We start from the raw sequence: 11,088 nt of genomic DNA on the forward strand, positions 1-11,088 counted from the left end.
TCAAATCCTTCTGCACCTTCTATAACCATGATTTTGCTTGATCCCTCATCTTCGAGGGCCTTTCGTCACCCGTGATGGTCCCGAGACCGAGCCGACGCCGGGTGTCGAATCCTAACCTACTCTAGAGGCATTCGAATCAAACTCTTTCCCTGGCGGATCTAAAATAAAGAAGTCTGTCGTTGGCTACGGTCATTTGACTCCAAACACTCCAAACGCTATCAAAGTGTTTTGCTGAGCTCATCAAAGCTGAAACGACGGACCTCGATGTCATGGTCAAGTAACTCAACAAGCGGATTTATGAGATTGAGCATCAGTACAATCAACAAAATGACAAAATCACCACTGGAAACCTGCAAGGAAGCAACCTACGAAGAATACAAAATTCTCGATTTCTGATCCGGAGAGGCATATGGCGCGTACGAGTCGCTATTCAACTGTGGCAGAGACTTGAATAAATGATCAATACTCCAATAACCCCTTTGACCCGTACCACTGGGGACTCTACAATCATGATGCAGGCATGACGGAAAGATTTGTAAATGAGATTTTGTGAGGCTCGGTCTTTTACATTGGAGTTGGTAATGCCGGTGGCTATTCGATCGTCCCTAGGGACCATAGTTATTAGGTGGGCAATACGCCGAGAGGGTTGATGACACCCTATCGTACCTGCTTAGCTTGGGCACTTTTTCAACAAACTTGATTGAGAAAATTGGGATGAAGATAGGCTACGAGAGAGCCATTCGCCCCGTTCATTTGCTTCCGTTTAAACCGGGCTTGTCCACAAAACGTGCAAAACTGGGAACCAAGACAGACGCAATGGAGTGGACTCAGCAAGCGCCGAGTAAGTGAATATTAGCATACAGGTGGTCCCATGTCTGCATGTCCCAACTGATATATCTCTCTAGTTTTAGGGCCGTGAATGGTGGTTGAAATTCCTAGAAGACTTCCAGCAGGGCCTATCCTATAGGGAAATCAAAGAGCACCTCATATACAGGGTGGAGGCTGACGAGTGGGGGTTACTTCTTATCAATAAAGCTCGCGTTTTGGATGGTCGGTTGGATACTCTGGCTACTACATGTATCTACGCCTGTTCACTTCCCAAAAAATAAATTCTCCGCATCTGGCTATTAGTTACAAGAACTATCAAGTACCTGTACCACACAGCATCAACACGCCATTTCATGGGTTGGGTGTGAAACCAAGAGAAGACATCCCCCTGATCCGGATTGTACACCCACGCATGGAGAGACTTGGCTGAGTGCCACATAAGAAAGGTTCCTAGCGGTCAACGATTCAGTATCAACATTTTATTTATGTAGATGTATTCTAATTTTTGACCACGGCATCATCATTGCAAATTGGAGCCGAACAGACAAGGAAAATAAACAGCAAGGAAAATCCAAAAAAGCATCAAAACTGCAAACGCGAAGAGATTATCTTCGAACAATGTTGAAAAGACTATCACGCCCCGACTTGAGCCGTCTGCAATGGAGCATGCAACTCCAGCCTATTGCCAATAGGCGAGTCTGACAAGGGTGCGTGGACACTAGAAGTACTATCCACCGGTCCACCCAAGGCATGAAGCACTTGATCTTTAGTCGCATCACCAAGTCCAGCGGATTTCAAGGTCCTTCCGTGCTCAAAGTAGTCAAAGCCACTAACAACTGCAGCCATCTCGATAAGTGCTCTGATAGTTGGCGAAGCCAAACCACACTTCAGGCCGAGTTCATACCAGGGGACCAAGCCATAGAGAACATCCTCCAATAAATAGCGATGATTAAGAGAGGACGGTGAGCTCTTAGTCTTGTTGTGTACCACAGAACCTGAAGCAAAGTCGTGGTAGTCAGAGTATTCCCGATCATTGTTATAGTTCTGGTTCATGTATGCCGTGATGGGGGTGATCTCCAGCCCATAGGCATGGGATATTGCCAGGCGCTCCTTGTCCACCTTTTCAGTCACGCGGGAGACAGCGGGCGACATTCCCTGAGCGTAGAAGTAGAAATCGCCCTTGGTGGCCTCGATCCAGCCCGCATTCATGAGTGCCGCAGGACAATGCACGACTGGGTTGACATTGTTCAACCCAACCTCGAGCAGATTCTGACACCACACTAGCTTCTGAGAAAAGATCATCTCGACCTTGTGTCGGAGGCCGAGCTCCGCCTGGGGGTCAAGTCGCTCGACCTGTGTGGTGTTCGGTGGCTCGGCCCAGATTGACAGAGTCTTCTTGCAGCCCTTGACGAATACCGTGTCACCCTGGATGCGAGTGGCGTAAGGGGATATGTCAGTCTCGAGGATGGCATGGGCATTGATCTTCGAGCGGGCGGAGAGGTAGAAGAAATTGCCCACGTTGATGATGAGGGTATGGTTTCGCAGGTCGAATTGACTCAGCAACGTCAAGATGGTGTCTTGTCCATATGAGGGGACTGTGGTGACGATAAAAGGGGAGTGTCGAATGGCAATATAGAGGTCGCTGGTGGTTTTGACCTGGAATTTTCCACTGATCTCTCCAGCTGCGTTCAACCAGCCATTGTTCTTTTCGATCATATCCGTCCCCCCGCGATGATCGGGATGGGCGTATAGCATGACTGACTTTCCGCGGTTGGCTAAATCCGCTGCAAAGGCACAGCCGCATGGCCCTGCGCCGATGATAGTGACCGTTGGCACGGAGTCAAAGTTTTCAGTAGCCATGATGTTGGTCTGGACTTTGTGTTCAGGGTATTGTTGGTGTCTGACTTGGGGAAAAGAAAGGCTTTTGAATGGCGTGACCGGGGAGTTTCGGTTGGTTTGATTGAATTGCTGGGTTGATTCGAGGGACCCTGTCCATTTAAATATCGCTGGCTTAAGTGAACAATGGATCTGCACAAAGTATACGTTATACTATACGTTCTCGTTCTCCCGAGAAGGCATGATTTACATGTACCGGAGGTAATTGCATCTGCACTCTGCATTGTATGCCACCCACTAAGTGATCATCCGTGGGAACTCTCCCCAGCTTGCGTCATGTTAATGCTATAGTTTGTGCTCTGATGAGGACCATGTGCACAATGTACAGTGGACAGTGGATAGTGGACAGAGAATGATATGCGATGATGTGATCCTATGATCTGCTACACTTGCCGCAAATATAAAATATGACTTGATAGAATAGAAAAGTGTGGATTTTCACGAGCATCTTGTCTAATTTGAGTTGGCACAAGCCTTCGGCTCAGGAGATTAATTGGACACAAAGGTGAATTCATTACACAACAGAAATTGGAGATCACCACATAATTGAGACTAGGAGTCTAAGTAAGCATATCGCCATTGAAGATCAGCCATGCGCGTTTCGGGTTTCATCGTCTGCAGGATCTCGAACATATCTATTTTAGTTTGATACTCCGCACATTTGTCTATTGAGTTTAATGATGATGCATATGAAGGAGGCCAATTGAATCGTCCCCTGATCACCTTGCATGAGAACAATCCAAATCGACGCAAATTCTCGATCTGATAAGTCATTGTAACGGGGCAACAAGCATCCGAGGATGTGGGTCTTAAGGGAATCAGTGTGTATCAGTGGAGAACCTACGACCAACCAAATGAGCTTATTGGAGCCATGTGAGCTTGTCCGAAAGGTTCCATGATGACGACCCTGCAGATCTCCAGGTCCAGGGGGTTCCCGAATATTAATCCACTACGGAGTACCCAGGTAACTCCCAGGGGCTCCGTTGGCTCCCGCGACAACCGCCCATCGGTATTGGCAAAGTTACGTGTGTCCCCGAAAATAATACGGCTAGGTAATTATTTGGCGCTTCGACGGATAATTTTTGAGTAGTCGATCATTGTGTTCGAGACTTTCAATCACATCATCCACATATTTTCGACTTTCACAGTGGAACCCTTCTCCTAATTTGACGTCACCGTATGCTGTGGCCTTTTTGGTGTTGCCTGCTGGGTCGACGATGAGTTGTTCATTGTGATTAATCAGTGGAAAAGGGGACGAGGAGAACCTCATAATTGCCAAATAATCCAATTCATTCAATCTATCTCAACATTTTGCACAGGTCCTAACGATTCGGACAATAATGAATTCGGAAACCACGCTGGCAGAGCCTGTGCCTCCACCCTACAGCTCCTTCAGTACTGCCAAAAAAAGATACATTGTTGCTACGGCTGCTGGAGCTGGTCTCTTTTCCTCCTTGTCGGCCCAGATCTATTTTCCAGCTCTGAACACGCTGGCTAGTGACCTCAATGTATCAGCATCCATGATCAACCTGACGGTGACGAGTTACATGGTAAGGACGCCCCATTTGATACAAATAATACAGATCCATATATTAACGGATGTGGATAACTTCACCAGATCTTCCAAGGAATCGCGCCCATGTTCATCGGTGACTTCGCAGACAGAACAGGCCGTCGACCAGCCTACATAATTTGTTTTGTGATTTACATCGCATCAAATATCGGACTGGCTTTGCAAGACAGCTACGCTGCTCTGATTATATTGCGATGCGTACAGAGTTCCGGGATCAGCAGCAGTGTGGCGCTCTCCGCGGCTACTGTTGCCGATATCAGCACGAAACAGGAGCGAGGATCGATGATGGGTTTTGTGATGGCTGGCAATTTTATGGGCCCCGCCATTGGTCCGATTATCGGAGGTCTTTTAGCCCAATACCTAGGCTGGCGGTCCATTTTCTGGTTCCTAACCATTGCCTCCGGTGTATTCTTATTGCCTCTCCTCCTCTTTCTCCCCGAAACAGCCCGAAATGTCGTTGGTGATGGCTCGTCTCCTGCACAGCCGTGGAATCGGCCCTTGATTCATCTCTTCTCTTGCCATAATGGGGACAAGCAGGATCCTTCCGACAAGGATAGTCTTGGTCGACCTGATAGCAGCGACTCGCCGAAGAAAACCATTGAGCACAAGCTCCAGTTCCCTAACCCCTTGAAGCCTTTGATACTTGTGTTCCATCCAAATTCCATCATCATTCTTTTGGTAACGGGAATTATTATGGGTGGAAACATGACAGTCCTCTCATCTATCACGGAGATATACACAGCACAGTACGGCCTAGACGAGCTTGAGATTGGTCTATGCTATATCTCGCTAGGCACTGGGTCTATCGTGGCCTCAGTTGTGACAGGGCGTCTGCTGGACTGGAACTACCGACGCATGACTGCCAACAAAGCCGCCAATTCCACTGCCTCCGAACAAGACACAGCCGAGGATTCGATCTCCGTTGAGAAGGCCCGTAGTATGGTTACTATTCCCCTCGTTGTCCTCGCCAGTGTCACTGTGCTGGCATTTGGCTGGGTCTTAAAGTACGGCGCGCCTCTTGCGGCTCCAGAGGTGCTTCTGTTCTTCATTGGTGTAGGGCAGACTGGCGGTTTCATCTCCACCTCTACCCTGCTGGTCGATCTGCACACGGCTAACCCTGCTGCTGCTACCGCTGCCAACAACTTGGTGCGGTCTTTCTTCTCGGCCGCGGCCTCAGCTGCCATCGACCCTATGCTGACAGCAATGGGTCGGGGATGGACATTTACGCTGGTGGCATTCATCTTGCTAGCAACGATTCCATTCTTGTTGTTGCTCTGTGGGATGTGGCGCCAAAAGAAGGAATTACCGGAGAGGTCTGAGGATTGAAATGTTCATAAGCTGGCGCATTACGGATTTAAATATACCTCGGAGACGAGATGTCACCGACTGTTCGAAATATTTGAAACCAATCACCCTCATTGGTGCTTAGCAATTCTTAAATTACTACAATTTACACGCATATCCAGGTTGCCCAAGACACCTTGTGAGAAGTCCTACCGTAAATATCCTCAGTTAAGGTCGGGAGATGTTCAAGAAGCTACGTACATACACATCGGACTTTTATCCACGCAAGAGAAGGGAATGGGACAAGAAGCGGAGATGTGGAACGAAAACAGGGGTTAGGTTAAAAGTCCTACAAGCTATCCGAATTCTTTATTTACTGTTACATCAGTAAAGGGATGTAGAAAATTTACAAAGTATTTCATGAAAGCCTTCTCATATAATAGCTTCGCTCTCGCTGCTTTACTAACCTATGAGCTAGTAGGTCGCTCCATAGACCGTTCCATGAGTCCGGAAAGAATTGCGGCACGGCGTTCAGCTTCCTCAATAGTGGACTTATCTTTGAACACAGAGTCCATCTGTTCCAGAGTACGACCGGCGGTCTCAGGGACAAGGAAATATACCCATATCCCGGATAGAGCGCTGAAACAGCAAAAGAAGACATAAGTACCAAATCCAATGTTCTGGAGCATTGGAGGTGTAATCAACCCCTAAAATGAATTAACCAACTGGCTCAGTCTTTCAGCATACTGGGGCTACTCACAATTATGAAGTTGTTGCCCCAATTAGACATGGTACCGAATGCACATCCTTTGGCACGAAGGGAAGATGGGAAGATCTCCGCAGGCATTGCCCACGGGATAGGACCCCAGGTGGCTCCGAACGACAACATAAAGAAAAGAATCAAAGCCACGCTGGCCCAGCCAGGGGCAGTGTTATCAGTCCATTTTCCATTGTATTTTCCAACCAGAATGGAAATGATGAAATGCGCGAGGAACATGCAAAACGCGCCACCCAGAAGAAGCTTGCGACGGCCGAAGCGGTCCATGCCCCAGAGAGACCAGACACAGGCGACAACTTGGCAAATGTTCATCACACCTGACATGGTCAATTGCATCTCGTAGTCCAGGCCCATTGTTTCGAATAGGGTCGGCGAGTAATACTAGACACGTCAATAGTTAGAAAGGTTTCCAGTAACTTCACGCAATGGGGTGTAGACTCACAATGAGAGCGTTAATACCAACAAACTGTTGGAAAAACATCAGGCCCACAGCTACCTGGGTGCGTTTATAGATGGGCATTTTCCAACAATCAACATACAATGCCAATTGTAGCTTGATGGTATTCCACAATCCAGGGTTAATTAGATTGGGGTGTTTCTTTTCGGATGCCTCCTTGCAATATGTGCATTCAGCTCGAATTTCGCACCATTCCTGTAGAACTCGCTCGTCGCTGGTGGGTAGTTCACGAATCTTGGCAAGTGTCCGAAGAGCCTCTTCATCTCGACCACGCTGACACAGCCACCTAGGAGAATAAGGCAACATGAAAACACCGGCGACCATGAAGAGAGCTGGGATCATCTGGATCAGGAATGGAAGACGCCATGACCAGTGTCCTGGAATATGGCGCGTTCCATAGGTAATGTAGAAGGCGATGACAATACCAGTGACAATGCTCAGTTCCTGCAGAACCAGCAGAGTGCCTCGAATCTCAGGAGGAGCAATTTCCGAGATGTAAAGCGGGGCGACCATAGCAAGCCTGTTTAGAAATTAGAATGAGGGCAAAGATCGACGGGCAAAGATCGTCGGAAATTGGTTTCCGGCCTTACATTCCCACGCCGACGCCTCCTATAAAGCGTGCCACGGTCAACATAGCATAGGAGACCGCTCCAGTCTGTAGGGCGGCACCAATAAGAAAAATACAGCCAGCAGTAAATATGCTCCATTTGCGGGATATCTTGTCAGCGATCCAACCCTGGTTCAGAGCACCTGCGACTTATTAGTCCCGGCCTTAATGTGATAAGTTGTTTCACAGTAGTTACCAATGAAAGCCCCCAACTCAAGAATAGCAGTCATAAGGCCCTTTTTGAATCCAGCTCCAGGGGCAGTTGGGGAGACATCGGGAAACTGCTCAAGGAACTGAGGCATCACAAGCGTAATCGAAACCACACCCTGGTCATAACCGAAGAGGATACCTCCCATGGTAGCGAAGAGTGCACACAAGAATACATATTTGGAAGAGAACAGTCCCTGAATTCCGCTCTTGGTGTAGCTGCGACGTAACTGCCCGTCTGGAGCACGATTGTGTTCATCGGCGGACTCGGTGGATCCTCGGGAGAGAATATCCCCTATTTGGGCATCGTTCAAAGACGCAGTCTCCACATGAGTAGGAGTGTCATTGTCATTATCAGACAGGCTCTTCTTCTCCATATTGTGCAAATGTTGAAAACAGGCGTAATGTTATAGGCTAAGTAAACCCCGTGGGGAAATTTAGTGGAAACCTGGGGAATCCGGGGATTCTATTTAACTTGACTAGTTTACATGCGGGGTACATGTAAGGGACTCCATAAGTCTCCATATCAGTTTAGGAGTCTAGGGGTCGATCTCTGAGACTGGGATTCCTTTCAAGGTTCGGCCATAAATGCCGAATGTGCTGCCCAGCTTTGGCCAAGGTAGGGAATATAAATCCGAGACTTGGGAGAAATAATAGACTTTTTACCCCCGGACATATACCCCGTATTCGTCCATAATATGGGTATACGATCTGCCGCTATGGTATCCGGTCTAAATATGGCTCAACTTGGCAGCAGGAGGAAGCGCGCCTCCCTGGAATCCTAATTGCGAATAACGGCTATGTCGTGAAAAAGACGTTTTAAGTTTGAGTTAAACCTTACGTATCGTTCAAATCTTAAAGATCCCATAACCTCCTGCTAAATTTTACTCTGTAGTCGTCATCTCTCAGAAGCCGTTCGTGGATTTGAGCGGATAAATTCCCGAGGCAGCCAACTAAACGGTTGGTCAATGTTAGATGGACTTTTACTTAATGACGCTAGCATCACAACGGAGTACGACGGTAATAGATTTTGCAATCTTGGGTATAGAAGTGTATGCTTCCTAGCCACCTAGATGATTCCGTGGGGGTCCTGAATTCTTGGCATGCAAGAATTGGCGTGTGCAAGAAGTGACGTATGCACGAAATCAATTAGGGTTTAGCGTTGAGCGGATTTGATGCGGATGAAAAGATATATGTCTCTTCGCAATGTTTGACAAAGCTTTCGAACATATAGTATTTAGCCAAACCTAGACTGCGACATCGCCTATGGACGGGCGGGTTGGCATTGCCCATGGGCCTTACGTAAGCGGAAAATAGGCCCTAACTAGTTATCGATAGGCCCATAGCCCGTAGACACCGTGGGCGCCCGTAATCGTCGAATTAAGAGAGATTGGTAAAGGAATCAGTTGTGAAGCAGTTAGAGAGTTGCAGTTCTTAAAGGTCGGAAAAGCTTCAAAAACTAGGGGATATATCGAGTACTATATATCATACATGGTAGAAATTACCAGGCCTTTACAAACCGGAAAATAGATGGACCGTCATGATACGGGATCCATACAAAAGTATATACATTGCTTAATCAGCGATGTCCGCACGGATTGTTAAAGCAGCGGATTTTGTCAATTTAGTTAGTTAGAGAATTTTATATATCTCAATTTACAATACATGGTCATACACGTCGATTTCTGTCACATAATTCAAGTCCCAAGCCGAGAAACACCAATCTAATTGTAGCCCACACCTCAGTAATCGATAGCACCGTTAACAGCTAAATACCGTAGAATCTTTTATGCAAACAGCACAACCAATGCAAAGGGGGATTTTGACTAGCTCGTAAGATCCCCTTGCTATGGTGCTACCTACTCGTGCTTATATTGTACTTCCTAGCCATGCCCGGCTTCTATTTACAGCTGTCCGACGTACTAACCCGTAAGCTGTTGAGACAGTAACTACCTATAGTATCAAGATTGTCGAATATGAGAAAAGCTTTGACCTTAGATATCAGGATTTGCGAAAAGTAGAAGTGAAACTAGACCCCAAAACAAACTGTTGTCCAAGTACTAGTTATGATTCTATTTTCACTTGGCAAGAAGCCTTCGCATATGAATATAAGCTTTCCAACCATCGATCACCCTTGTACCGAGCCAATAGAGATTGAGGATCGGCTTTCCAACCGATGTATTCAACCACATCTGCTAAAACGCTATCGGAATGTTGATATTCATCACCACTAGGTAATGCCATAATTTGATACCGACTTTCTGTTGATCACGAGTGGTATAACCACGCGATCTGATTCTGGATACTAGCCTCCTAGTACTAAAATTGTAGGTTTTGCGAGCACTACTGACGTACATGTCTCCCTTCCACCGGTTCGAAGATTCCTACAGGAGATCCTTGGCGTTATAGAATGACGGCTTGAGTCGGTCTAGACACCGGAAAGAGAAGCAGTCAGAGCCATTTGCTCTTGTATTTCTTCAAACTCACTAATACCTACTTCATGATCACTAAGGTATTTGTGAGGCCACAAGACTCGCCACTGGATCTTGTATAAAGTGAGTGAAGATTTACTTAATTCCTGTGAGAGACAATAACATTTCACCACTGTTCTTTCCTACAACCCAAACAACAGTACCAGTTATCTTGCCACATTTATATTTGTTTCTTTATTTTCAATCCTCCACGTTTCATCTTTTTCTCTAATATGAAGTCGTCATCTTATATACTTGTTGCGCTTCTTCCCCTTGCTACCCAGCTCGCTGTAGCAACCCCGGTTGCGGATCCGCATCCCGATACCTTTGAGGAGCGGGGTGGAGGCAAGCACGGCGACCACGGATACGACGACAAGAACGCTTGCGAGGTCAAGCAAACCTATCCATATTACAAGTACCCTTGCGACTCAAGCCCTTCCAACGGAACGTCACTCCTAGGAGCCACTTTTACCTCTTTTTGCAGGTACCAGTGAGTCTTTCGAACCACAGCAAACCTCAACTAGCTTGCTAAGAAATATTATAGAAACGAGGATTCTGGAGTTTGGTATACCACCCCAAGGGGCTGGGTCAAAGAAGAAGATAAGCCTCGGAGATGCCGTAAGTAACCCCTTTCCCTGGCTTGCTTATGACTAGACTAATCGATCTTCTAGCCGGTGCCCCAAGCTCATGCCCCGTGTAAAATTATACGAGTTCGCTTCTTTGTGTTGTATGGAGGGGAAAACCTGAAATGAAAATGCTAAAAAAACATTGCTCGCGGTTCTGAAAAACATGTACTAGCTGCTAATTATGTTCGGAATTGGCTTACTCGTTGACTTCATGGTTAAAACCAGAAAATATCACAAAAATCCTTGATCTGCTCAGGGTATAAAAGTTTCAACCAAGTGATAATTATATGTTTCCTTTTTTTAAAAAAGAAATGGAGCCAAGGTACTGACGAATGGCCAGACCTAATCCATATCTACTATA

At 46.7% G+C, this 11,088-nt stretch overlaps 4 protein-coding genes across 4 annotated transcripts; 2 read left to right on the top strand and 2 right to left on the bottom strand.

Annotated features, from left to right (window-relative positions):
- Positions 1-1,461: 1,461 nt before the first annotated feature.
- N7455_012038 (NAD/NADP octopine/nopaline dehydrogenase family protein) lies at positions 1,462-2,688 on the bottom strand (the record flags this gene model as incomplete). Its single annotated transcript, XM_040953852.2, has 1 exon — positions 1,462-2,688. One exon carries the CDS (start codon positions 2,686-2,688, stop codon positions 1,462-1,464), a length of 1,227 nt encoding a protein of 408 aa, XP_040815803.2.
- A 1,376-nt stretch (positions 2,689-4,064) lies between these two features.
- N7455_012039 (uncharacterized protein) lies at positions 4,065-5,623 on the top strand (the record flags this gene model as incomplete). The annotated part of the gene is made up of 2 exons (XM_040953885.2): positions 4,065-4,274; positions 4,343-5,623. The coding sequence occupies 2 exons, from the start codon at positions 4,065-4,067 to the stop codon at positions 5,621-5,623; spliced, it is 1,491 nt and encodes a 496-aa protein (XP_040815602.2).
- Positions 5,624-6,048: 425 nt separating this feature from the next.
- On the bottom strand, positions 6,049-8,007 carry N7455_012040 (sugar porter family MFS transporter; the record flags this gene model as incomplete). The annotated part of the gene is made up of 5 exons (XM_040953960.2): positions 6,049-6,288; positions 6,342-6,740; positions 6,802-7,336; positions 7,407-7,566; positions 7,620-8,007. 5 exons carry the CDS (start codon positions 8,005-8,007, stop codon positions 6,049-6,051), a joined length of 1,722 nt encoding a protein of 573 aa, XP_040815588.2.
- Positions 8,008-10,334: 2,327 nt separating this feature from the next.
- Positions 10,335-10,801, top strand: N7455_012041 (uncharacterized protein; the record flags this gene model as incomplete). Its single annotated transcript, XM_040960815.2, has 3 exons — positions 10,335-10,591; positions 10,646-10,719; positions 10,773-10,801. 3 exons carry the CDS (start codon positions 10,335-10,337, stop codon positions 10,799-10,801), a joined length of 360 nt encoding a protein of 119 aa, XP_040808719.2.
- Positions 10,802-11,088: the final 287 nt, after the last annotated feature.

Source organism: Penicillium solitum (assembly GCF_028829755.1).
Source record: "Penicillium solitum strain IBT 25940 chromosome Unknown utg000009l_segment0_segment0, whole genome shotgun sequence".
Classification (NCBI taxonomy): Eukaryota; Fungi; Ascomycota; class Eurotiomycetes; order Eurotiales; family Aspergillaceae; genus Penicillium; species Penicillium solitum.